Here is a 27,819-nt window from a genome sequence, read left to right as displayed (position 1 = left end):
TTTGACTGTGTTGAGTGCTTGATTTCAAAGTAAAGGTTAAACAATGTCGGCATCCATTGGATTCTATGACATGTGACATATGCTACCCTGTAACATGATAACTAAGCATGATACATGATGCAAACTATTCCTTTTTAAAACCGTATTCACCCAACTAATAATTTGCATCACGTATGACTGCTACGACGTGCAATGTTCCTGGCGTTTAGCTATCAGTGGCTCCAGCCGCCTGTCCGGGACGCTGGGTTTCCACTTCTTCATCTCCAGCCTGTGAGGACCTGCAGATGGGGCTGCGTGCAGGAGAACCTCCACCCGCTCAGTCATGTCTGCCAGTAGAGCGACGGGCGCTCAGTTCATGTGTCGCTCATCAACACCAGATCATTTACAGGTAAGACTTTCATCCTGAATGACTTTTTCTCCAGTCGTGTGCTGGACTTTCTGTTAATGGAGACCTGGCTGAAACCAGGTGAGTCCAGGCCCACCAGATGAGCCCCTTCGCCCCGGCTGTTCATTCTTCAGTGCCCTATGAGCATCAGGGCGAGACGGTGGTCTGGCTGCTGTCTTCAAGAAGAACTTTAAATGCTGATTATTACCTCCTCATGGTTATTCCACTTTTGATCTCCAGCTGTCTGTGGTGGAGTCTGTCTGTCCTGTGCTCCATGCCATTTCACCCAACAAAATTTAATCAGGATTTTATTCAGGAGTTCTCTGAGGTTTTAGCAGATTTTATCTCAAACTATGGTCAATTTTACTTCGATGTTCCGAGGTCAAATACAAAGTCTGAGGTGATGTTTTTGCCGGAGCTGAACTCAAACTGTGTAACAAGTTATCTTCTGATTTATGCACAATTTCTGACCCAGCACTTTTTAAATTAACGCTCAAGACTTATTTAAACTAACTGTTAGCACCTGGTGGCGCTGTGACACGCTTTGTTTTTTGTGCTATTTTAGCTCTACTGTATGTTTTATTTTTGTGAATTCTTTATCTTTGATTTTACTGTAAAACACTTTGAACACCGTCTGGATGCTGTTAGAAGGGCGACAGAAATAAATAATTGATTGTAATGACTGGGATTGGTTGACATCATGACTCCTTTCCCAGCATCCTCCTGAGGGAACCGGGGCCCAGAGGCATGAAGGGTCCTGCTGACATAAACAGTAGTGTTCAGAATATAGTAGTGCTGTGTGACTAAAAAGATTAATCCAGGTTTTGAGTATATTTCTTATTGTTACATGGGAAACAAGGTACCAGTAGATTCAGTAGATTCTCATCAAATCCAACAAGACCAAGCATTCATGATATGCACACTCTTAAGGCTAATGAAATTGGGCTATTAGTAAAAAAAAAGTAGAAAAGGAGGGTGTTCACAATAATAGTAGTGTGGCATTCAGTCAGTGAGTTTGTCAATTTTGTGGAACAAACTAGGTGTGAATCAGGTGTCCCCTATTTAAGGATGAAGCCAGCACCTGTTGAACATGCTTTTCTCTGAAAGCCTGAGGAAAATGGGATGTTCAAGACATTGTTCAGAAGAACAGCGTAGTTTGATTAAAAGTTGATTGGAGAGGGGAAAACTTATACGCAGGTGCAAAAAATTATAGGCTGTTCATCTACAATGATCTCCATTGCTTTAAAATGGACAAAAAAACCAGAGACGCGTGGAAGACAACGGAAAACAACCATTAAAATGGATAGAAGAATAACCAGAATGGCAAAGGCTCACCCATTGATCAGCTCCAGGATGATCAAAGACAGTCTGGAGTTACCTGTAAGTGCTGTGACAGTTAGAAGACACCTGTGTGAAGCTAATTTATTTGCAAGAATCCCCCGTAAAGTCCCTCTGTTAAATAAAAGACATGTGCAGAAGAGGTTACAATTTGCCAAAGATCATATCAACTGGCCTAAAGAGAAATGGAGGAATATTTTGTGGACTGATGAGAGTAAAATTGTTCTTTTTGGGTCCAAGGGCCACAGACAGTTTGTGAGACGACCCCCAAACTCTGAATTCAAGCCACAGTTCACAGTGAAGACAGTGAAGCATGGTGGTGCAAGCATCATGATATGGGCATGTTTCTCCTACTATGGTGTTGGGCCTATATATCGCATACCAGGTATCATGGATCAGTGTGGATATGTCAAAATATTTGAAGAGGTCATGTTGCCTTATGCTGAAGAGGACATGCCCTTGAAATGGGTGTTTCAACAAGACAATGACCCCAAGCACACCAGTAAACCAGCAAAATCTTGGTTTCAAACCAACAAAATTAATGCCTCGCAGATGTGAAGAAATCATGAAAAACTGTGGTTATACAACTAAATACTAGTTTAGTGATTCACAGGATTGCTAAAAAATCAGTTTGAACATAACAGTTTTGAGTTTGTAGCGTCAACAGCAGATGCTACTGTTATTGTGAACACCCCCTTTTCTACTTTTTTTTTTACTAATAGCCCAATTTCATAGCCTTAAGAGTGTGCATATCATGAATATTTGGTCTTGTTGGATTTGTGAGAATCTACTGAATCTACTGGTACCTTGTTTACCATGTAACAATAAGAAATACACTCAAAACCTGGATTAATCTTTTCAGTCACATAGCACTACTATTATTCTGAACACTACTGTAAGGGGATGCCTCTTGTGTCTTTATCTTCTCCATGGCAGGAGTTCTGCAGCTGCCTTCCACTGGAGGTTGGGGTGAGGGAAGGCAGTTTGGAGCCTCATCACTCAAACAGAAGACCTCACAGGAGAGCACAGACGGTCTTCTTTGGAGGGGGGCGGCTGGTGTGGTGCTGCAGGATCGTCCACTGCACAGTGGTGCCCAGGTTCAAACCTGAGGTGGATCATGTGGGTGGACACCTGGCGCAAGGACGACCATCCTCCACTGTTGACTGAACATTAGAACCCAGAAAGAATAAAGGAAACTATTTTCTTTCAATCCTTTAATTTAATAATAAACATACACATCTATATAAATAGAACATTTATCCACTTATAAAAGCTGAGTATGTACACAGAGCCGTATCGCACAAACGAGCAGCGTCCTGTGACAATCGACACTCAGTAACTGCCTTTACATTTGTTCAGCTGCAGCGACGTTCATCAGCTGAAGGATTAGAAATATAAATACGAGGGGGGAAAAAGTGACCGCACAGTCATCCTGCTAAAAGTGAGCAGATGCTGCAACACCTACTGGAACATGTGCACCAAATAACCTACAAAATAAAGAACACATCACGAGGAAGCCTTCAAATAAACGAGAACAGAATTTTACCCGAAAAACTAAGACAATACAATACAAGAGTCTGTTTGAAATAAAGGATCCTGTGTGATGTTTAACATCTGTGCACCCAAATCAGCAGACCTCCAATCCAATGAGCTACAGAACCACAAACTCTACAGCCTCCTTTCAAAACAAGTGATCTACAACAATGCTGCTTAAAGGAGCCATTGCGCACATCTGAGACTCAAACATAGAGTTAGCACACAGCCTTACGTGCAAATACTTTCCAACAGCTGTGACGGGAAGTTCATAATATTTTTACTCACCTGTCCGGTGTCACAATGGGTTCGGTTCATTTTAGTAATCTGTTAGAGGGATTCCTGAACGCACCACCTGGAAATGTTTCATGTGCACAAAATACAACGAAAGTTCAATTTTTACTTCTGCACAACGGTGTTGCTTCTGGTCAAAAGCAAAGTAGAGAATTATTGGAAATCTAAAGTTGCAGAGGCCTGCTGTCGCACTGCTTTGCAGCCCTGCTAACTGCCAACAGTATGTCGTGTTTGCTGCATCTCCAGTAAAGCTGACTGGTTGAATTTACCGCTGCAGTCAGGTGAGGGGCGGGGCTAAACGACATCAAAATAATGCAGCAGATGAAGGAGCTCTGTGTTTACATCAAATGTGGAGAAGACAAATTCCGGCACACAAGAAACTCAGGTGTTTGCTGTTTTATCACACATTCTCTTCGTATGTACAAGAACGTGCTATGCTAGGCTAACAGTGTGACAACTCTCTGCTCCAGGGTTTTTAAACAGCTCTGTGTCAGCGGCGATGCAGCCCTGTCAAAGCAAACATCCACATAACTACAGGTAAACCCCGTTAACTAACGTGTGCATAACTCACGTTTTGGCTTTTCTCACTGTCGATTTGTGGACCATGAAAATTTAGACTACTGTATGTTTTTGGCCAACCTACATTAACTTACATTGCAGATAACTCACGGTTCGATTTGTGCAAGTTAATGAGGTTTTACTCAGTGGTGGGCACAGTTCCGCTAAACCGCTAATGATTGAAGCTAACGTTTTCGTTAATGGATTTTTCAGATAACTTGGAAAACCATCAGTGGACCAATTAGCGTCCGATAAATTTAGTTTCCGACAGCTTTAGACCACTAACATATTTTTGCGGGCTTAGTGAATAAAGCTTAACAGTTAAAACATTTCTAAAGTCCTGAATCATAGATTTTAGTGGCCTGATCTGTTACATGTTTTGTAACATTAACGTAAAAAAACATTTATTTTCACATCCATACAGACGTATCAGTCATGCACAGCAAGACAGTTTTGCTGGTTATGGTTAAAATTTTAAACAAACTAATTCTGTCTAAATAAACTAAATATGTCATTTTTTTATTTGTTAAAAAAAGGCCATTTGAAAACTGAAAATTCTGTTTGTTAAATGATTCAGCACTTTTAGCAAAGGTGTGGAAATTGCTCTTCACACTACCATGAACACTGCCATCTACCAGATGGCCAGTAGATGGCAATTTTCCCATAATGCACTGCAGCATGTACTCTAAATGCTAAAACCTTCAAAATTAGTGCATTACTTTAAAACTGGAACATGTCTCCTGATATTTTCACTTTGTAAAACAACAGAGGTGATGATAATTCAACAACTTGTCCGGAATTAGTCAAAATTCTGCCTGTGCAAGACTTATGTGATACGACTGCAATCTGTATGGTGAGAAAGGTAAATGATTTTTTTTCTCTCCTTTCTTCTCTTCTCTTTTCTCTCTGGTCACAAGGTCTCTTTGCCGAGAGAAGGCTGATCTGAGACAGAAGTGCTGACTTGTGTCAGTAACTGCCAGTGTACTGGAGAAAAATACTGAACTTATCAGTTTAGCTTTTAGCTGTAACTTCCGCAAATTTTTTTTTTTTTTAGGGGTTTATCAGCTTAGCTTTATAAAAGTTAACTTTTCAGGTTAATGGAGTAACGGTTATCGAAGCAAACATTTTGGTTAGCTGTGCCCACCACTGGTTTCACTTGTATTTCTAAATGTTGAAGACGACACAGACGTGCAGCAGTGTGGAAGGAAAAAGCAGGTGAATTAGCTTCAATGAGCATGTCAACATGTCTGCTGTTCAACAAGTTGTTCACAGCAGCTCTAACAGGATGAAGTGAATCCAGTGTGACAACAAAGATAACAATAAATTGGTTATGGTTCCTCTTGTCAGATGGTAAGTGATGGGAAATGGTTATCAGTAAGGTAGGCCTTTATGCTAAACTGTACAGTCTGGTGTCCAACATGGAAAACCGTTCGGTCCGACCCGGAAGGCAGGAGCTTGGACCTCGTCCACATCCTCCACTTCACACTGTGGGTTGTTGGCGTCTTCAGGGTGGGGTAATCCAGGAGCACCTGTGGGCACTCTGGGGGCTTTTTCCACTTCAGGATCTGTTCCAGAGGCATGGAAGGGCTTTTTAGGAAGTCCTAAAAATAACACAGGTATGAAAACATTTAGAGTTATTTGTTTTCTGTACACCATTTGTTACAGGTGGGCATGTCTACTGGAGTTTTGGTGAAAAATGAAGCACCATTGTACCAGTGCAACCCCACACATCAAACTAGAGTCCAGAATGAGTTGTACCTGCTGGCAGCTGCAGGTTCTTGTTGTAGCTTGCAGCAGAAGACATGGCCTGACCCAGGGCTTGGTTCATACCAAGAGGTGCACTGGGAGATATGGAAGCAGCTGCCATGTTTGGGTTTGATTTGGACTCCTTATCCGGTTTGGTCCAAACGAGACTCTCTGTAACCTGCAGGGCTGCTCCCATCTTCTGGAGCCATGTCCATCAGCTATTTGTGATAATCAACAAATGAAAAGATCAAATCAATTTCATTTATATAGGCCAAATCACAACAAACAGTTGCCCCAAGGCACTTTATATTGCAAGGCAAAGCCATACAATAATTACAGAAAAACCCCAACTGTCAAAACGAAACCCCTGTGAGCAAGCACTTGGCGACAGTGGGAGGAAAAACTCCCTTTTAACAGGAAGAAACCTCCAGCAGAACCAGGCTCAGGGAGGGGCAGTCTTCTGCTGGGACTGGTTGGGGCTGAGGGAGAGAACCAGGAAAAAGACATGCTGTGGAGGGGAGACAGAGATCGATCACTAATGATTAAATGCAGAGTGGTGCATACAGAGCAAAAAGAGAAAGAAACACTCAGTGCATCATGGGAACCCCCCAGCAGTCTAAGTCTACAGCAGCATAACTAAGGGATGGTTCAGGGTCACCTGATCCAGCCCTAACAATAAGCTTTAGCAAAAAGGAAAGTTTTAAGCCTAATCTTAAAAGTAGAGAGGGTGTCTGTCTCCCTGATCTGAATTGGGAGCTGGTTCCACAGGAGAGGAGCCTGAAAGCTGAAGGCTCTGCCTCCCATTCTACTCTTACAAACCCTAGGAACTACAAGTAAGCCTGCAGTCTGAGAGCGAGTGCTCTATTGGGGTGATATGGTACTACGAGGTCCCTAAGATAAGATGGGACCTGATTATTCAAAACCTTATAAGTAAGAAGAAGAATTTTAAATTCTATTCTAGAATTAACAGGAAGCCAATGAAGAGAGGCCAATATGGGTGAGATATGCTCTCTCCTTCTAGTCCCTGTCCGTACTCTAGCTGCAGCATTTTGAATTAACTGAAGGCTTTTCAGGGAACTTTTAGGACAACCTGATAATAATGAATTACAATAGTCCAGCCTAGAGGAAATAAATGCATGAATTAGTTTTTCAGCATCACTCTGAGACAAGACCTTTCTGATTTTAGAGATATTGCGCAAATGCAAAAAAGCAAGTCCTACATATTTGTTTAATATGCGCATTGAATGACATATCCTGATCAAAATGACTCCAAGATTTCTCACAGTATTACTAGAGGTCAGGGGTAATGCCATCCAGAGTAAGGATCTGGTTAGACACCATGTTTCTAAGATTTGTGGGGCCAAGTACAATAACTTCAGTTTTATCTGAGTTTAAAAGCAGGAAATTAGAGGTCATCCATGTCTTTATGTCTGCAAGACAATCCTGCAGTTTAGCTAATTGGTGTGTGTCCTCTGGCTTCATGGATAGATAAAGCTGAGTATCATCTGCGTAACAATGAAAATTTAAGTAATGCTGTCTAATAATACTGCCTAAGGGAAGCATGTATAAAGTGAATAAAATTGGTCCTAGTACAGAACCTTGTGGAACTCCATAATTAACCTTAGTCTGTGAAGAAGATTCCCCATTTACATGAACAAATTGTAATCTATTAGATAAATATGATTCAAACCACCGCAGCACAGTGCCTTTAATACCTATGGCATGCTCTAATCTCTGTAATAAAAGTTTATGGTCAACAGTATCAAAAGCAGCACTGAGGTCTAACAGAACAAGCACAGAGATGAGTCCACTGTCTGAGGCCATAAGAAGATCATTTGTAACCTTCACTAATTGTTGTGAAAGTGTAGGAACACGGACCCACAACAGGGGGCGCAATGAACGGACAATGGAGGAAGTGAATAACAAGGTTTTACTATTGTGAAACGAGCACAATGAATACAACATCACAATTTGGGGTCGAATCCGCTGGTGTCGTGTGGGCAGGCTCGAAGGTAGGAGACGTCCGTCTCAGTCGAAACCGAACCACCCAGATCTCCTCTGCCACCGAACCCTGGAAATACTGGAACCGCCAAGTCCCGAATTCCCAGGTGCCACTGCCTCCGCTCGTCGGATCCGGTACTGCTGGCGGGAGAGAGCAACAACCACAGGCGTGGATGCGACAGCACCCAGCAACGGAGAGGGGAGAAGCCGCCTCCACCTCCAGTTACAGTATGACAGGCAGGTGAGTACTTATCTAAGCAATTCAGCTGTCCTGAAAAGGTTTAACAAATCTGTTAGCTATGTAGTCAGAATATAAATGCAGAGAACGTTACCTTCGTCTAAAGGCGATATCTCGGCACTGAGGTGGAGACGCCATCCTCCTGATATACCTCTGTGCTGAGTGGAACAGCTGTGTCCGGTGATGGGTGACAGCTGTCACCCAGGCTGCTCCCATAAGGCGGCAGCGCCCTCTGGTGCCTGGAGCCCGCACTCCAGGCAGGGCGCCCTCTGATGGTGGTGGGCCAGCAGTACCTCCTCTTCAGCGGCCCACACAACACTAATGCTGTTTCTGTACTATGATGAATTCTAAACCCTGACTGAAACTCTTCAAATAGACCATTCCTCTGCAGATGATCAGTTAGCTGTTTTACAACTACCCTTTCAAGAATTTTTGAGAGAAAAGGAAGGTTGGAGATTGGCTTATAATTAGCTAAGATAGCTGGGTCAAGTGATGGCTTTTTAAGTAATGGTTTAATTACTGCCACCTTAAAAGCCTGTGGTACATAGCCAACTAATAAAGACAGATTGATCATATTTAAGATCAAAGCATTAATTAATGGTAGGGCTTCCTTGAGCAGCCTGGTAGGAATGGGGTCTAATAGACATGTTGATGGTTTGGAGGAAGAAACTAATGAAAATAACTCAGAACAATCGGAGAGAAAGAGTCTAACCAAATACCGGCATCACTGAAAGCAGCCAAAGAGAACGATATGTCTTTGGGATGGTTATGAGTAATTTTTTCTCTAATAGTTAAAATTTTATTGGCAAAGAAAGTCATGAAGTCATTACTAGTTTGTCAGCCTGGCTACAGTGCTGAAAAGAAACCTTGGGTTGTTCTTATTTTCTTCAATTAGTGATGAGTAGTACGATGTCCTAGCTTTACAGAGGGCTTTTTTATAGAGCAACAGACTCTTTTTCCAGGCTAAGTGAAGATCTTCTAAATTAGTGAGACGCCATTTCCTCTCCAACTTACGGGTTATCTGCTTTAAGCTGCGAGTTTGTGAGTTATACCACGGAGTCAGGCACTTCTGATTTAAGGCTCTCTTTTTCAGAGGAGCTACAGCATCCAAAGTTGTCCTCAATGAGGATATAAAACTATTGACGAGATAATCTATCTCACTCCCAGAGTTTAGGTAGCTACTCTGCACTGTGTTGGTATATGGCATTGGAGAACATAAAGAAGGAATCATATCCTTAAACCTAGTTACAGCGCTTTCTGAAAGACTTCTACTGTAATGAAACTTATTCCCCACTACTGGGTAGTCCATCAGAGTAAATGTAAATGTTATTACATGAACTGAATGTAATAACATCTTTCATCTTACGAATGAATTCATAAGATGAAAACAGTGTTTATTTCTACAACCATCTTTTGAGACATCACGAACATTACCTCGGGATCAAACTCGAAGCTGCCGCTGCTGCCGTCTCTCAGCAAGTTGACTTTAGTCTCCATGTCCTGATACTGCTGCAGAGCACCCTTCTTCTCACCATGGTTATAGAGGAAGATAGCAAAGTTCAGGTTGACCAGGGGGTTGGATCTGTAGGAAACCATCAAGAAGGACTAAAGTTACTGATTCACTCCAAACCGATTCAGTCTTACAGAACCTGTTATACTCACTCATCCAGTGCCACAGCTTGTTCATACGCTCTGGTGGCATTTTCAACATCCTCCAGGTTGGTCAAAGCCACTGTTGATAGTGAGACACGTGTAGGTTTGAACTTAAATACTTTACAAACTGAAGAGCTGTCGACTGTTCAGGTATGATTGGTCATGTAAGCAACTGATCGAGGCAGTGATATAGTCAGTCATGTGAGCAGCACAAAGTATTCACTCTGAGTTCTAAAGTATATCAGGTACGTGAGAAGAAATGCAGAGGTGACACTAAACTAATTAACATCTCCAAATGAGGCCCACAAGCCACTGTGGCACTCAGAGAAAGTGTGTAGTAACAAACACCGATAGTTAAAGTTCTGCAGCATCACTTAAGTTAGCACAGTTTTAAATGTTTAATATTAATGTATAAGAGGCGGCTACAATTTCAGATAAATAACACTGTTGACTTTGTTTCTGCAAAGCAAAGAAAGACTCAAACACAAATAAATCTGTAAAAATATCTGAAATTTCTGACTCTGTACCTGCCAGCAGCATGTAGAGTTCCCCCAGATGGGGGTTGAGGTTGACGGCTGCACTGAGGAAGTGGAATGCAGACGCATACTGCTGCATGGTGAGATGAACCAGACCCAAGTTGTACAACACTTTCCAGTCAAAAGGAGACAAGTAGTGCGCCCTCTTCAGGCAGCTGATGGCCTGAGGTGGAAGTAAAGTTGAGACAGAAGAAGACAAGGCTGTTACGAAAGGAACAGAATATATGATCCAATTAATAACACAATATGTGTCGTACTTTTCTAAAGAACACAACAAAGCACATTTAAAATGACAGCAGTCGACCAAAGTGCTGTACATAATTAAAACAAAAAGGGCACCAAGTTACCCCAATCGGAAATAAATAAAAAATAACAATAAATTACAACAGGCGATAAAACAAAAAAAAGTAAAATAAAGAGTAAAAAGTAGTAGGAAATAATTAAATTTAATTTATATTATTTACATAGCACCGAATCACAACATAAGTAAGGTCTAACCTTACCAACTCCCAGAGCAAGAACACAGGTGAGAGTGGTAAGAAAAAACTCCCTCTGATGATTTAAGGAAGAAACCTCAAGCAGACCAGACTCAAAGGGGCGACCCTCTGCTTGGGCCATGATACAAACACAATTTACAAAGGGAATATACAGGAAATGTTGCCGGTGCACAGGTCAGGAGGGTTTCAGAAACAGACACCGCACCCATCTCTGGATGGAGCCGCGCCTCAAACAGAGAGAAAAAAACAGAATCAGGCATCAGAAAGACAATAAATACAGTGTAATTTGTCAGCATTAAGCAACAAGAAAAACAGAAGAAATACTAAAGGTGGTCGCCGGCCACTAGCCCTAAGCTTCACTAAAAGACCCAGACTTTAGATAAAGCTGAGGCTGCGGCACGTTCCGTTTCCTATTAAAATGAATTTAAAAGAATAAAAAGCATAGTAAATATGGCTACCATACTATGCCAGTATGCTAGCCATATGAAAGGGAAAATAAGTGCATCTTAAGTCTGGACTTGAAAGTCTCCACAGGATCTGACTGTTTTATTGATGCAGGGAGATCATTCCACAGAACAGGGCCACGATAAGAGAAAGCTCTATGACCTGCAGACTTCTTATTCACCTTAGGGACACAAAGTAGTCCTGTACCCTGAGAACGCAGAGCCCGGGCCGGTACATAGGGTTAATTACGTCAGCTAAGTAGGGAGGTGCCAGTCCGTGAACAATTTTATAGGCTAGTAGCAGAACCTTAAAATGTGATCTCACAGGAACCCAGTGAAGAGACGCCAAAATGGGTGTAATGTGGTCAAACTTTCTGCTTCGTGTCAAAAGTCTGGCGGCAGTATTTTGAACCATTTGGAGAGCCCGAATGCTGGATTTACAGTAACCCAGAAAATAGAACAATGCAGTAGTCCAATCTTGAAGAGATAAACGCATGGACCAGGGACTCAGCATCAGCCATAGACAGGATGGGACGATGGGATCTTCGCTATATTTCGCAGGTGGAAGAAAGCAGTCCTCGTAATGTCTCTAATGTGGAGGTCAAAGGACAATGTAGGATCAAAAATTACCCTAAGGTTCCTCACTTTGTCAGCATGTCTTTTCCTGGTTCTCTCCCTCAGCCCCAACCAGTCCCAGCAGAAGACTGCCCCTCCCTGAGCCTGGTTCTGCTGGAGGTTTCTTCCTGTTAAAAGGGAGTTTTTCCTTCCCACTGTAGCCAAGTGCTTGCTCACAGGGGGTCGTTTTGACCGTTGGGGTTTTACATAATTATTGTATGGCCTTGCCTTACAATATAAGGCGCCTTGGGGCAACTGTTTGTTGTGATTTGGCGCTATAAAAAAAAAAATTGATTGAAAAATTGATTGATGTATGACACACAAGCCGAGGCTGAGTGTTAACTGGTGAAATTATTGCCGATGTCTCACTGGACCAAGAACCATCATTTCAGTCTTATCAGAGTTTAAAAGTAGGAAGTTTCTAGACATCTAGCTTTTCACTGATGCAAGGCAGTCTTCTAAGGATTTTATGTGAATGAGATTACCAGGAGTTATCAGCATGTATAACTGAGTATCATCAGCATAGCAGTGAAAGGTAATCCCAAAACGCCGCAATATGTGCCCGAGGGGTGCTATATAATATAGAAAAGCAGGAAGCCTAAGATGGACCCCGTGGAACCACAAATTTCATGTCACTAAGGTTAGAGATAGCGTTATTGTACAAAACAGTGAGAACGACTGGTCAAGTATGATGTCAACCATGTAAAAGCAGTCCCAGTAATTCCGAAATGATTTTCCAGCCTATCAAGTAGAATATGATGAATATGATCAAACGCAGCACTGAGATCTAACAGTTCCAGAACTGTAGTGGTGTCTGAATAGACTGCAAGTAGAAGCTCATTCACCCACTTTAGTGAGAGCCGTCTCTGTGGAATGATATTTCCTAAAAGCAGACTGCAGTGGCTCAAAGAGATTATTCTCAGTAAGATAGTCCATGAGCCGCCGTGACACCACTTTTAGAGCAAAATGATAGATTTGATAGCGGCCGATAGTTTTTCAATACACAAAGGTCAAGATTAGATTTCTTAAGTATGATTTAATCACTGCAGATTTGAAATATTTAGGAACAGATCCAGAAGTTAAAGAAAGATTAATAATTTGCAGCAGAGTTGGCCTAAGAGTGGACCACAGGTCCTTAAACAGTTTTGTTGGTATAGGATCAAATAAACAGGTTGTGCTTTTTGTTGACGTTACGAATTTCATCAGCATGCCTAGTGAGATACTATCAAATTCTGTAAATCTAGGTAATACCTCAGTAGTGGCGCCCACCTCAATAGCAGGGTGTAGTGACTGGGTTAAGGCATGCTGGGATGTGTTTAACCTAATGTCTTCTATTTTCTTCTCAAAGTAATCCAGGAAATCTTGTGCTGTAAAAGGAGAGAGAACTACAGGTGGTTGTCCATGAATAAGTGTTGCCACAGTGTCGAACAGGAAGAGTTATGCTTGTTTTTGTTGATCAAATCAGTGTAATAGGTCCACTTTGTAGCCAGTAGTGCATGCTTATAGTCTAAGATAGCATCACACCACGCAAGGTGGAATACTTCTCATTTTGAACTACACCATTTTCGTTCTAGAACTCTAGCCTTATGCTTGAGGTCACGCACAAGGTGGTGCAATCATGTCGAGTGTAGTTTTGAGCGCTGAGTTTAAACTATCCACAAGACTGTCTAGTGATTGGGTATTTGCGAAATGTGAAGCTAAGACATCAGGCAGTCTAACTTCGAGTTCAGTCGTAGTTGAGGAGTTGATGCGTCGCCGCAGTGATACATAAGGTAAGCATAAGTCCAGCCCAATTCTGCCAGAGTCTTGAAATCCACAGCGAACATTCTTGGAACACAGACCTTGGACAAGTTCAAATATGGCTAACCTTAATGTGTTTTAAGAGGTTAGAAAGTCACATTCTGTTACAATCTGATCCATTGTGTTTTTGAGTGATGCGGGTGACAGCCTATCCAGAGTAGAGCTGCACCGTGATGTAATTCGCTGGTCTCTTCAAAACCGCTTTGTTTTGTGTGTTTATATACATGTTTCTCATATATTATGTTAAAGCTAGTGAGAAATAAACACTTCTAAAACTGAAAACACTGTTTTTGGAACCTAATAACACCTCTGAACTTAAACACATTTCACAGAGGTTAGCGTGGTGATGTCAATTCCTGGTGTAGCTATGTGCTAACAGCTTCGTTTCTGGTATATTATGTAAAAGCTAGTGAGAAATAAACACTTCTAAAACTGAAAATGCTGTTTTTGTAACCTGATAACACCTTTGGAGTGATTTACAAGACATTTTGCGGACATAACCTTGTATGCTAAATTTCGCTAACTGAAAGCCAACTTCTTATGAAGTTAAATTTGTCTCTGCAAATAACTGCAAATGCACAAAGGGTGATCTACAAATATCCCTTGATTTGCACATCATGAACAAATGATGATTTGATTTGAACATGTACAAATTGCACATAAGACAATAAGCTCGTAATAATTAATTAAATTATAAAGAACACAAGGCTCATATGGCTGAGGGTATTTTAGCATCGCTTTATATTTTAACTGGTTTAAGCCTGTCAGAGGTCCGCGAGGCTGTTAATTAACGATCGGTAAAGCTAAATGCGTTGGCAAACGAACAAACTCCTAAATATGAAATAAAACAATGATAGTAATTAAAATAAGTTAACTTAGTATGAAAAGTATTTAACGTGTACTTTATGTGCATGTCTCTTTCAGCAGAAGGAAACAGTAACGAGGCTGTTTTAACCACGTAAACTAACCTGTGTGCTGTGGCTGTGCTGACCAAGTAATTTTCTTGCAGCTATTTAAAAAAATTAAATAGTTAATGAACTTTTGTTGTTGTCAAAAAAAAAAAAAATCTAACCCAATTACTGCTCTCAAAAACACTATCTACAGACAAAGTCTGGGACATCTATACAAAATGGAGTAAACATGTTAGTTTGTCAGCCATAATAACATAAGATAAAATAAATGATAATAATAACAAATGGTTTGCGTGACTGTGACGCACTAACCGACAGAAATGTCCAGCAGAGTGAGGAAAGTCTCGTAAGCAAATCCACCTATTAAGCTCGGAGTCCGAGGCACCGAAACTTGTCAGGTGTTTTGAATGCAGCATTGATGGACGCCACACCCCGCACGTTTCATAGTTCTATATGATGTAAACACATAATGTGCTGTGCACAACCCAAACCCATAAAGATTGCACTGCAAGCTCTGTTTTTTTGTTTTTTTTAACGTGAGAGTCTGGAAGAGATGTGCTGGAGCAATTTTCTACCTGACTGAAATCGCCTCAGAATGTACGAAGTTGAATGGACAATGACATTCAGTGGCAGATCAAACGGTCTGGACACACTGATGACCACTGTAACGGTGCTGAACTCAGACAGAAAAAATACACAGAGTAATTACAGAAATGAGGAACAGCTGAGAAGAGACACAGGAAGCAAGATGGAGAAACCAAGGCCAAAAGGGAAAATCAAATAAAACAGGAAATAAAGCTGAGAGAAAGAACAAAGAGCAGATTTTTCAGAATAAAATAATGTGGAGGAGAATTCACTAGAAACATTAAGATGTCAAAAAAAGAGACACTGGAGACATGATTAGTTTGTGAACTGTGACAAGCTGTTGCTCTGACACAGCAAGTACAGTATGCTTCCATCTGGGAGACAGGTATCATCCCAACAGGCTGTGGAAGAGAAAGGGTGATCGCTTGGATCACAGAAGCCAAAGCGGTATCACACTACTCTCTGTGCTTAGCAAGATACTTGCAGGACTCATTCTCAGCAGGATTCAGTCCGAGTTACTCGCTGCTCAGTGACCACAGTCGTCTGCTTTAACACCCAAGAACTCAGCCATAGGACTGCATCCCAGCTCTGCAAGCGCTCACCAATATGAATGTAGGCAGTGCTTCTTTCCAGCCTACGTTGAATTTCACAAAGGAGACATCCTGAGAATTCAAGAAATCCCCAATAAGTTGCTGGACATCACAGACACAGGGACTACAAGCACTTGCAGAGTGGAGGAGAGTATCAATCAATCAATCAACTTTTTTCTTGTATAGCGCCAAATCACAACAAACAGTTGCCCCAAGGCGCTCCACATTGCAAGGCAAGGCCATACAATAATTATGAAACACAGTCTACGTCTAAAGCAACATAACCAAGGGATGGTCCAGGGTCACCCGATCCAGCCCTAACTATAAGCCTTAGCGAAAAGGAAAGTTTTAAGCCTAATCTTAAAAGTAGAGAGGGTATCTGTCTCCCTGATCTGAATTGGGAGCTGGTTCCACAGGAGAGGAGCCTGAAAGCTGAAGGCTCTGCCTCCCATTCTACTCTTACAAACCCTAGGAACTACAAGTAAGCCCGCAGTCTGAGAGCGAAGCGCTCTAATGGGGTAATATGGTACTACGAGGTCCCTAAGATAAGATGGGACCTGATTATTCAAAACCTTATAAGTAAGAAGAAGAATTTTAAATTCTATTCTAGCATTAACAGGAAGCCAATGAAGGGAGGCCAACACGGGTGAGATATGCTCTCTCCTGCTAGTCCCCGTCAGTACTCTAGCTGCAGCATTCTGAACCAACTGAAGGCTTTTTAGGGAACTTTTAGGACAACCTGATAATAATGAATTACAATAGTCCAGCCTAGAGGAAATAAATGCATGAATTAGTTTTTCAGCATCACTCTGAGACAAGACCTTTCTGATTTTAGAGATATTGCGTAAATGCAAAAAGGCAGTCCTACATATTTGTTTAATATGCGCTTTGAATGACATATCCTGATCAAAAATAACTCCAAGATTTCTCACAGTATTACTAGAGATCAGGGAAATGCCATCCAGAGTAACGATCTGGTTAGACACCATGCTTCTAAGATTTGTGGGGCCAAGTACAATAACTTCAGTTTTATCTGAGTTTAAAAGCAGGAAATTAGAGGTCATCCATGTCTTTATGTCTGTAAGACAATCCTGCAGTTTAGCTAATTGGTGCGTATCCTCTGGCTTCATGGATAGATAAAGCTGGGTATCATCTGCGTAACAATGAAAATTTAAGCAATACCGTCTAATAATACTGCCCAAGGGAAGCATGTATAAAGTGAATAAAATTGGTCCTAGCACAGAACCTTGTGGAACTCCATAATTAACTTTAGTCTGTGAAGAAGATTCCCCATTTACATGAACAAACTGTAATCTATTAGACAAATATGATTCAAACCACCGCAGCGCAATGCCTTTAATACCTATGACATGCTCTAATCTCTGTAATAAAATTTTATGCTCAACAGTATCAAAAGCAGCACTGAGGTCCAACAGAACAAGCACAGAGATAAGTCCACTGTCCGAAGCCATAAGAAGATCATTTGTAACCTTCACTAATGCTGTTTCTGTACTATGATGAATTCTAAAACCTGACTGAAACTCTTCAAATAGACCATTCCTCTGCAGGTGATCAGTTAGCTGTTTTACAACTACCCTCTCAAGAATCTTTGAGAGAAAAGGAAGGTTGGAGATTGGCCTATAATTAGCTAAGATAGCTGGGTCAAGTGATGGCTTTTTAAGTAATGGTTTAATTACTGCCACCTTAAAGGCCTGTGGTACATAACCAACTAACAAAGATAGATTGATCATATTTAAGATTGAAGCATTAAATAATGGTAGGACTTCCTTGAGCAGCCTGGCAGGAATGGGGTCTAATAAGCATGTTGATGGTTTGGATGAAGTAACTAATGAAAATAACTCAGACAGAACAATCGGAGAGAAAGAGTCTAACCAAATACCGGCATCACTGAAAGCAGCCAAAGATAACGATACATCTTTGGGATGGTTATGAGTAATTTTTTCTCTAATAGTCAAAATTTTGTTAGCAAAGAAAGTCATGAAGTCATTACTAGTTAAAGTTAATGGAATACTCAGCTCAATAGAGCTCTGACTCTTTGTCAGCCTGGCTACAGTGCTGAAAAGAAACCTGGGGTTGTTCTTATTTTCTTCAATTAGTGATGAGTAGAAAGATGTCCTAGCTTCACGAAGGGCTTTCTTATAGAGCAACAAACTCTTTTTCCAGGCTAAGTGAAGATCTTCTAAATTAGTGAGACGCCATTTCCTCTCCAACTTACGGGTTATCAGCTTTAAGCTACGAGTTTGTGAGTTATACCACGGAGTCAGACACTTCTGATTTAAAGCTCTCTTTTTCAGAGGAGCTACAGCATCCAAAGTTGTCTTCAATGAGGATGTAAAACTATTGACAAGATACTCTAACTCCCTTACAGAGTTTAGGTAGCTACTCTGCTCTGTGTTGGTATATGACATTAGAGAACATAAAGAAGAAATCATATCCTTAAACCTAGTTACAGCGCTTTCTGAAAGACTTCTAGTGTAATGAAACTTATTCCCCACTGCAGGGTAGTCCATCAGGGTAAATGTAAATGTTATTAAAAAATGATCAGACAAAAGGGAGTTTTCAGGGAATACTGTTAAGTCTTCTATTTCCATACCATAAGTCAGAACAAGATCTAAAATATGATTAAAGTGGTGGGTGGACTCATTTACTTTTTGAGCAAAGCCGATAGAGTCTAATAATAGATTAAATGCAGTGTTGAGGCTGTCATTCTCAGCATCTGTGTGGATGTTAAAATCGCCCACTATAATTATCTTATCTGAGCTAAGCACTAAGTCAGACAAAAGGTCTGAAAATTCACAGAGAAACTCACAGTAACGACCAGGTGGACGATAGATAATAACAAATAAAACTGTTTTTTGGGACTTCCAATTTGGATGGACAAGACTAAGAGACAAGCTTTCAAATGAATTAAAGCTCTGTCTAGGTTTTTGATTAATTAATAAGCTGGAATGGAAGATTGCTGCTAATCCTCCGCCCCGGCCCGTGCTACGAGCATTCTGACAGTTAGTGTGACTCGGGGGTGTTGACTCATTTAAACTAACATATTCATCCTGCTGTAACCAAGTTTCTGTTAGGCAGAATAAATCAATACGTTGATCAATTATTATATCATTTACCAACAGGGACTTAGAAGAAAGAGACCTAATGTTTAATAGACCACATTTAACTGTTTTAGTCTGTGGTGCAATTGAAGGTGCTATATTATTTTTTCTTTTTGAATTTTTATGCTTAAATAGATTTTTGCTAGTTATTGGTGGTCTGGGAGCAGGCACCGTCTCTACGGGGATGGGGTAATAGGGAGATGGCAGGGGGAGAGAAGCTGCAGAGAGGTGTATAAGACCACAGCTCTGCCTCCTGGTCCCAACGCTAGACAGTCACAGTTTGGAGGATCCCAAAAAATTGGCCAGATTTCTAGAAATGAGAGCTGCTCCCTCTAAAGTGGGATGGATGCCGTCTCTCCTAACAAGACCAGGTTTTCCCCAGAAGCTTTGCCAATTATCAATGAAGCCCACCTCATTTTTTGGACACCACTCAGACAGCCAGCAATTCAAGGAGAACATGCGGCTAAACATGTCACTCCCGGTCTGATTGGGGAGGGGCCCAGAGAAAACAACAGAGTCCGACATTGTTTTTGCAAAGTTACACACCGATTCAATGTTAATTTTAGTGACCTCCGATTGGCGTAACCGAGTGTCATTACTGCCGACGTGAATTACAATCTTACCAAATTTACGCTTAGCCTTAGCCAGCAATTTCAAATGTCCTTCGATGTCACCTGCTCTGGCCCCTGGAAGACAATTGACAATGGTTGCTGGTGTCGCTAACTTCACATTTCTCAAAACAGAGTCGCCAATAACCAGAGTTTGATCCTCGGCGAGTGTATCGTCGAGTGGGGAAAAACGGTTAGAGATGTGAACGGGTTGACGGTGTACACGGGGCTTCTGTTTAGGGCTACGCTTCCTCCTCACAGTCACCCAGTCAGCCTGCCTTCCCGACTGCACGGGGTCTGCCAGGGGGGAACTAACGGCGGCTAAGCCACCTTGGTCCGCACCGACTACAGAGGCCTGGCTAGCTGTAGAATTTTCCACGGTGCGGAGCCGAGCCTCCAATTCGCCCAGCCTGGCCTCCAAAGCTACGAATAAGCTGCACTTATTACAAGTACCGTTACTGCTAAAAGAGGCCGAGGAATAACTAAACATTTCACACCCAGAGCAGAAAAGTACGGGAGAGACAGGAGAAGCCGCCATGCTAAAACGGCTAAGAGCTAGTAGCTACGCTAAGCTAGCGGATTCCCAAACAGGGAATCCGACACTAGACAGGCTGTGGAGCAGCACAGGTAACGCACGACAACAGTGCTAAAACAAAATAAAAATCCACTAGACAGGCTGTGGAGCAGCACAGGTAACGCACGACAACAGTGCTAATAAAATAAAATAAAAATCCACAGGACAGGCTGTGGAGCAGCACAGGCAACGCACGACAACAGTGCTAAAACAAAATAAAAATCCACTAGACAGGCTGTGGAGCAGCACAGGTAACGCACGACAACAGTGCTAATAAAATAAAAATAAAAATCCACTGGACAGGCTGTGGAGCAGCACAGGCAACGCACGACAACAGTGCTAAAACAAAATAAAAATCCACTGGACAGGCTGTGGAGCAGCACAGGTAACGCACGACAACAGTGCTAAATCAAAATCCACTGGACAGGCTGTGGAGCAGCACAGGTAACGCACGACAACAGTGCTAAAACAAAATAAAAATCCACTAGACAGGCTGTGGAGCAGCACAGGTAACGCACAACAACAGTGCTAAAAAATAAAATAAAATAAAAATAAAAATCCACTGGACAGGCTGTGGAGCAGCACAGGCAACGCACGACAACAGTGCTAAAACAAAATAAAAATCCACTAGACAGGCTGTGGAGCAGCACAGGTAACGCACGACAACAGCGCTAAATAAAAATCCACTGGACAGGCTGTGGAGCAGCACAGGTAACGCACGACAACAGCGCCAAAAATAAAATAAAATAAAAATAAAAATCAAAATCCACTGGACAGGCTGTGGAGCAGCACAGGTAACGCACGACAACAGTGGTAAAAAATAAAATAAAAATCCACTGGACAGGCTGTGGAGCAGCACAGGTAACGCACGACAACAGCGCCAAAAATAAAATAAAATAAAAATAAAAATCAAAATCCACTGGACAGGCTGTGGAGCAGCACAGGTAACGCACGACAACAGTGGTAAAAATAAAATAAAAATCCACTGGACAGGCTGTGGAGCAGCACAGGTAACGCACGACAACAGTGCTAAAAAATAAAATAAAAATCCACTGGACAGGCTGTGGAGCAGCACAGGTAACGCACGACAACAGTGCTAAAAAATAAAAATAATAATAATAATAAAATAAAAATCCACTGGACAGGCTGCAGAGCAGCACAGGTAACACACGACAACAGTGGTAAAAAATAAAATAAAAATCCACTAGACAGGCTGTGGAGCAGCACAGGTAACACACGACAACAGTGCTAAAAAAAAAAATAAAATAAAAATCAAAATCCACTGGACAGGCTGTGGAGCAGCACAGGTAACGCACGACAACAGTGCCAAAAAACAAAACAAAAATCCACTGGACAGGCTGTGGAGCAGCACAGGTAACACACGACAACAGTGGTAAAAAATAAAATAAAAATCCACTGGACAGGCTGTGGAACAGCACAGGTAACGCACGACAACAGTGCTAAAAAATAAAATAAAAATCCACTGAACAGGCTGTGGAGCAGAACAGGTAACGCACGACAACAGTGCTAAAAATAAAATAAAAATCCACTGGACAGGCTGTGGAGCAGCACAGGCAACGCACGACAACAGCGCTAAAATAAAATAAAAATCCACTGAACAGGCTGTGGAGCAGCACAGGTAACACACGACAACAGTGCTAAAAAATAAAATAAAAATCCACTGAACAGGCTGTGGAGCAGCACAGGTAACACATGACAACAGTGCTAAAAAATAAAATAAAAATCCACTGAACAGGCTGTGGAGCAGCACAGGTAACACACAACAACAGTGCTAAAAAATAAAATAAAAATCCACTGAACAGGCTGTGGAGCAGCACAGGTAACACACGACAACAGTGCTAAAAAATAAAATAAAAATCCACTGAACAGGCTGTGGAGCAGCACAGGTAACGCACGACAACAGTGCTAAAAAATAAAATAAAAATCCACTGGACAGGCTGTGGAGCAGCACAGGTAACACACGACAAAAGTGCTAAAATAAAATAAAAATCCACTAGGCAAGCTGTGGAGCAGCACGACAACAGTGCTAAAAAATAAAACAAAAATAAAAACGAAAGCGTTAGCAAGCTAGTTAGCCTGCCAACGCTGATGAAGGCCAGCTGATAAAAGAGCTCCGTCGCGATGCTTCGACCGTTAGAGGTCTTCCTTAGGCGTTGGAGCACGGTGAAAAAGTAAAAAAAAGTAAAAAAGTCTTGAAAAAGACTGTTAATTCAAAGAACTCAAACAGCTCAGTTCAAACAGCTAACAGATACAGCAGAACACCGCTGTGCTCCGGAACAGGAAGTCAACTGATGAAACTCCATCCACACCAATGCAGTCCTATGTGACCTCCTCCCAGTGAATTCTGTCAGGGCTTCATGGTGTCAGGGCTTGATGGAAGTAATTAGATCAGTGTATGTTATGAGAAGCTTTTATGCATACTGCCCATCCATGCTAGTAGAACTTTACTTGTTGCCAATGCAGTTTGCAGTACAGAGTGCAGTTTGTGCACGCTGCATGGTGTGTGAGGTGGTGTGCAGATTATACAGAACCGTGCCGCTTCATAGGAGAAACACAGTATTTTACATAACAAAATTCATAAAGAACTGTTTGAAGACTAAATCTTTTGCAGCTTCAATTGTTTGGCTCGTGAAGATACGTGAAGCTACGAAGAGCGTTACTCACAGCTACATATTTCTTCTTGCCAAAGAAGCACATGCCGATGTTGTTCCAGAGAGGAGGACTCTCAGGCGCAGCGCACGCCGCCACTCGGTACTTATTCATGGCCACATCAAAGTCACCGTGGGTCTGCATCATGCTGCCTGCAGCCAGGATGGCCTGTGAACAAAACAGTCATTAGAGGCTTTAGAGGAAGAGGCGACCTTTCAAACGGAACACAATGAAGGACAGGTGTAGCACCTGAAAGGCTTTCAAGCAAAAACACGCCAGGCACAGAACAAACCTTTCACTGCACAACCTCTGTAGCAAACCTACCTTATAGTTGTTAGGGTCAAAAGTGAGGGCATTCCCAAGGTGTTTAAAAGCTTTTTGGTATTTCCCAAGCTGGCAAAAAAGGAAAACAAACAAACAAAAACATAAGCAAACATAAATTTGATTGACTTAAATTTGGTTTCTTTCAGTTGTGTTGGTCACTAGGACACGTACACATTCTTTCACTGAAAAGACTGTTTTAAATCAATAATACTACCTGTAGAAACAGCAGACCGAGAGTTGTCAGGAGTTCAGTATTTTCTGGAGAGAATCTGAATAAAAAATAAGAGGGAAGGGATGTCACATAATCTATGTCTGTAATTATATTTAATGTCTGCACTTATTCTTGAGCAAACATAGTTATTATTCAGGAATCTACTGATTATTTATTCAGGCTTTGATTCAGCATAATTGTGGAGCATTAATTATGACCTGTGGGGGACCATGTGGCTTAAACAGAGAAGAATATTGAAGAGGCAGATCGGGACTGAAATAGGACTCACAGTGGTACGTCTCATTAAAGGCAACAACAGTATTTGGGTGCTTGATTACCTCCTACAGGAAAAGCCATAATGAGCTCTATTGCAGTATGCACACTGATGTCATTTCCTTATTTACATGACGGCTTAATGTTTAAATATTCAATACGTGAACAGAACTGGAAATTAACTCAATTTATCAGATGATTATAAAGGGGCTCCAGGTTAAAATGCCGCAAAGCTGCAACTTTGTGACAGACTGAAAGAAGGGTCGCGGCGGGATGTTTTTGATTTTATTCCCTTCTTAAAGAGATCTGGAAAAGAAAACATCTCACTGTGCAATTAAATTACCACATTATACTGTGTTATAGTATTAATATAACATTAATACCGGTATCACTAACGTGAAGGTGAGAAGACATTTTGAGGATATTTTCTTGCTAGAGTTCATAGTCTAACAAATATTATTAACAAATAAAAATGATTTTGCTACCAGCAACAGGGATTTTGGGGGGGTGGGGGAGCATCACTTTGATTCAAAAGGGGTCTGGATATAAGGACACATCTAATTAGTTCAGTGGTTACTCATTTCACTTTATTCCCTTTTGTTGTTGTTTTTCACACCTTTAAGCTTCTCTCATTCCTTCATTGTGGCCACAGCAAAGCTTCTTGAAACCGTGTGGAACCAGTGTCAGGTCAGGGAGCATTAGCTAATGTCACTGCATCCACCACACTATGGAACCCTCCCAGTTGGCAACCACCAATGCAGAGCATAATGTGAACAGTGTGATGGTGGTTCGAACCCCTCACAGACATGGGGAGAATGTGTCAACTCCATACAGAAAGGATCAGGACATTGTGGGCCAGAAACCAGGACCTTCTCACTTTGAGGATTAGACAGAGTGCTAACCACTCCACCACAGCAATGGATTATGCAAAAAACATCTTAGTTTTCCTTGTGAGTGGAGAGACAGTACATGCTGCTCACAGGGTTTTATTAAGAGGCAGCCAAGTAGCTGAACACAAGCTTTTCTCAAGCCATATATCAATTAAATTTGTTACCTCCACCGACCAACCAATGGAAGAAGGCTGAGATGTGGCATCTAGATGCCCCTCCCACAAATGTTTTTCCAGCCAGGTGCCATGGTGAATCTTCATATTGCAACTCCACCAATTCACTGATGTCAGCTTTTTTATTGTTATCATGTACACTTATACCTCACAGTGAACATACTCAGAGTTGACTGAAATGACTCATATCATCTGTTCTGGAATCAAAAACTCAGATTCTGCCATCTCAAAGTTCATTTACTCATAGTCCAGGATGAGCCTTAAAGTTAAAGCTGCTTTCTGGAATCGACCACTTCAAAATGTCCTCACTGTACTTTTTGACATCTGGTCTACATTGACGCTTTACTCACTCCACTGCCCTCTTGTAGACTTCAATGGCCTTGTCAGTGTCTCCAGCCAGCAAATTAACTTTCCCAAGCATCATAAAGGTCTTGTCGTGTTTGTTAAACTGCAGAGCTGTGTTCAGATGTTCTTCAGCCTGTCAGAGGCAGAAGAGCAGACTCATGGTTTCACTCAAATATAGGAACAGACCGTAAACTATCAGCAAAAATCATCTTACTTACCATTTTGAAATCTTTTAGGAAGGAATAACAGACCCCAAGATTATGACTGATCTCCTGTGGTGAAAATGTCAGGTTATAATCTTAGTCTGGGGCACTTTAACTTCATGAGCGCTACACAAAGACAGCACAAGACAGATTTCTACATGTTCTAGCTACATTAATTCTGACTGTCATTAACAATCTCAATCCAAATGTGAAGAGAATTTAATGAGAAAAAAGCTCATCAATGTCTTTTACAGTACAGGTTTCTCCTAAACTTTTCTGTGGCTGACTTTAGAACAATAACAAAAATGCTTTTGTTTTACCCAGTCTTTCTCATTGAGCCTCGCAGCTTCATTATAAAATTCAATAGCTGCCTTGTGTTTTCCCAGGAGAAATCTACACAAAGAATAAACAATATTGCATATGAGAAAGAAAGAAAGAAAGAAAACATAATCTCGGCATGGTGAATAGCTGTTGTTAACAATCCTGCAGCAATGAAAAAGGGTCAGGAGCGGTGGATTAATTTTCTATACAAAAATCAAAATGTCTGCAGGCTGTTACTGGCTGCTAGTTGAGCTGTTCTCACTCTGCTTTCTCCTCTGGTCTCTATTTGTAGATGAATGTGATAGGATCGATACACAGTCGGGGAAACTCACAATGATCGGGCCACTTGTTTGAGATTATCAGGACTGCTGGGATTAAGGCTTGCACAGCTCTGAAACAGCTCCAGGGACTGCTGGATCTTGCCCTCAAGACGCAGGATTAATGCTGCGACAAGAAAAATAAGACAAAAAAGGAGAAACTTTCATCTGATTAAAAAGCAGAAGGAACATTAGAAATCTAAGGCACAGCGAGGGGTCCAAAGAGTAGATTAAGCAGGAGCTGTACAGAGCTTTTGCTTTACAGAAGGCTCACCTTGAACGTATATGGCATATTCACACATCCCGTTAGTCTCCTGCAGCTGTTCTTTGATTATTACCTACGTGACACACAATAGGAAATCATTTCCAGAGTTGAGTTGTGTTGTTACTGGGAACAAATCTGAATAACAATACTGCAAAATCCCTAAAACAAACCATTTTACTCTTGGTTGATTAACAATCAAAGTGTGTTTCAGCTACTACACAACTTGCATTTCCAATGCAGATCTGATAAGCAAGACAAGATTCCTATTTATCTACACCTGTATCAAAAAGCAGTCAAAGTGAGGACAGAATCTCATCACCTCAAACATGAATCAGAGCTCCTAAAGCAAATTCAGGAGTTCACCTGCAGCAGGACTCCTCATAGTGTTAGCAGGACGAGTCAATTACAAACTAACAGATTTTAATAAAATGTGGTAAAAAAAACTTTGGTTGATCCTGGAACAGAAAGCAGTGAAGTCTAATTTATTAGTAGTAGAAGTATAAAATATGAGACAGTATTATCACAGATTTTAATGAAAGATTGTGAAAACCTTGGGTTATGATGAAACTGAAGCTTTTTACATGCTGAAGAGATGCTCACTTATCTCTGCAGTGACATTCATGTCTCTGGGTCCTCGGTCTTTGAGATGGAGAGACGTACGGGAAGAGCTTATGGAGTCATGAGGTTGCTGGAGAGACAGGGGTGTCTGATGATATTGTTGCAGAAGAATAAGGTCCAAGTCTTTAGGGTCCTGGTGCTTCCTGTCTTACTGTATAGTTGCAAGACTTGGACACTAACCGGTGACAGCTGAGTGTCTTTGGTAGTAGGTCTCTTAGTAGGATAGCTGGGTAACATTCGAATGACTTTGTGTGAAATGAGCAGTTAGTGAGGGAGACTCGGACGAGGAGTATCACTTAAACTGTGAGGACGGCTCAAGTGCAATGTTTTGGCCATGTGGTACATTTCTCTGGGCGTGATCCAGCACACAGGCCAGTGTTCAGCACCCCAGCGGCTGAGAAGGCCAAGGACACGCTCGTGTTTCACCTGACTGCAGTAGATAGATGGTTACTTTCGAGAGGCTGTGATGAGTCGGCTGTCTGCTTGAATGGTTGCCATCTAGAGACCAAGGTGGTTCCGTCGTGTGGTGGATACGGTGACACCAGCACATGTTCTCAAACCAGACATTTTGAAGTATATCAATGAAAAAGGAACAGAGCACACAAATGCAAAAGATTTTTCTGTTCATTGTACAATAAGACATTTCGTGAAACGTTTGGGGCTGACATGGAGAAGATTTCAAAATCTACGGATCGTGATAAAAGGGCAGAACCAGTGTACTTTTAACAAGCCTTTACAACAGATGCCTGACATTCAGCCATTCTCTCTCTCTCTCTCTCTCTCTCTCGCTTGTCTGTCACAGACAACGATGATGCCACGCAGGCTCATTCAGGCAGGTTGAGACGGTGTCTCCACACGTGGCTGTAGAGACCAATGTGTGTCACACAGTACCGGTTACACACAGGGCACTGGAGAGCAGAACTGGGTGGGGCCAGAGGCTCAGTGTTGAGTTGGTGTCAATGGGCCCGTCCCTTGTTGGTGGCCCGGTCATAGGCCTCATCAATTCAGCCATTCACACCCTTATACACACCAGCGTCACGGTGCTGTACACAAGGCATTCAAAGGCACACCTGGAATAATTTGTGGATTAAGAACCTTGCTCAAGGACACCTTAGTGATGGTAATGAGTGAGAGAAGCACTGCTCTTTTCACCTTCCTCTTCCACGCTCAACCCCAATTCCA

The 27,819-nt window shown here is 41.7% G+C and overlaps 1 protein-coding gene across 1 annotated transcript in view; it reads right to left on the bottom strand.

Moving 5' to 3' along the window:
• Positions 1-27,819, bottom strand: part of LOC117501064 (Bardet-Biedl syndrome 4 protein-like) — an 89,381-nt gene that overhangs the window by 26,898 nt on the left and 34,664 nt on the right. Inside the window, 13 exon segments of the mRNA XM_034159874.1 lie at positions 5,867-6,056; positions 6,058-6,072; positions 9,528-9,675; positions 9,756-9,825; positions 10,274-10,445; positions 22,713-22,865; positions 23,022-23,090; positions 23,236-23,290; positions 24,919-25,046; positions 25,132-25,185; positions 25,437-25,509; positions 25,770-25,881; positions 26,029-26,092. Of these exon segments, the coding sequence (XP_034015765.1) occupies positions 5,867-6,056; positions 6,058-6,072; positions 9,528-9,675; positions 9,756-9,825; positions 10,274-10,445; positions 22,713-22,865; positions 23,022-23,090; positions 23,236-23,290; positions 24,919-25,046; positions 25,132-25,185; positions 25,437-25,509; positions 25,770-25,881; positions 26,029-26,092 (1,303 nt within the window).

The sequence above is a fragment of the Thalassophryne amazonica genome, chromosome 2 (assembly GCF_902500255.1).
Source record: "Thalassophryne amazonica chromosome 2, fThaAma1.1, whole genome shotgun sequence".
In the NCBI taxonomy this organism is placed as follows: domain Eukaryota; kingdom Metazoa; phylum Chordata; class Actinopteri; order Batrachoidiformes; family Batrachoididae; genus Thalassophryne; species Thalassophryne amazonica.
The sequence above is the reverse complement of the archived record's forward strand: the minus strand, read 5'-3'. Positions and strand labels throughout refer to the sequence as shown.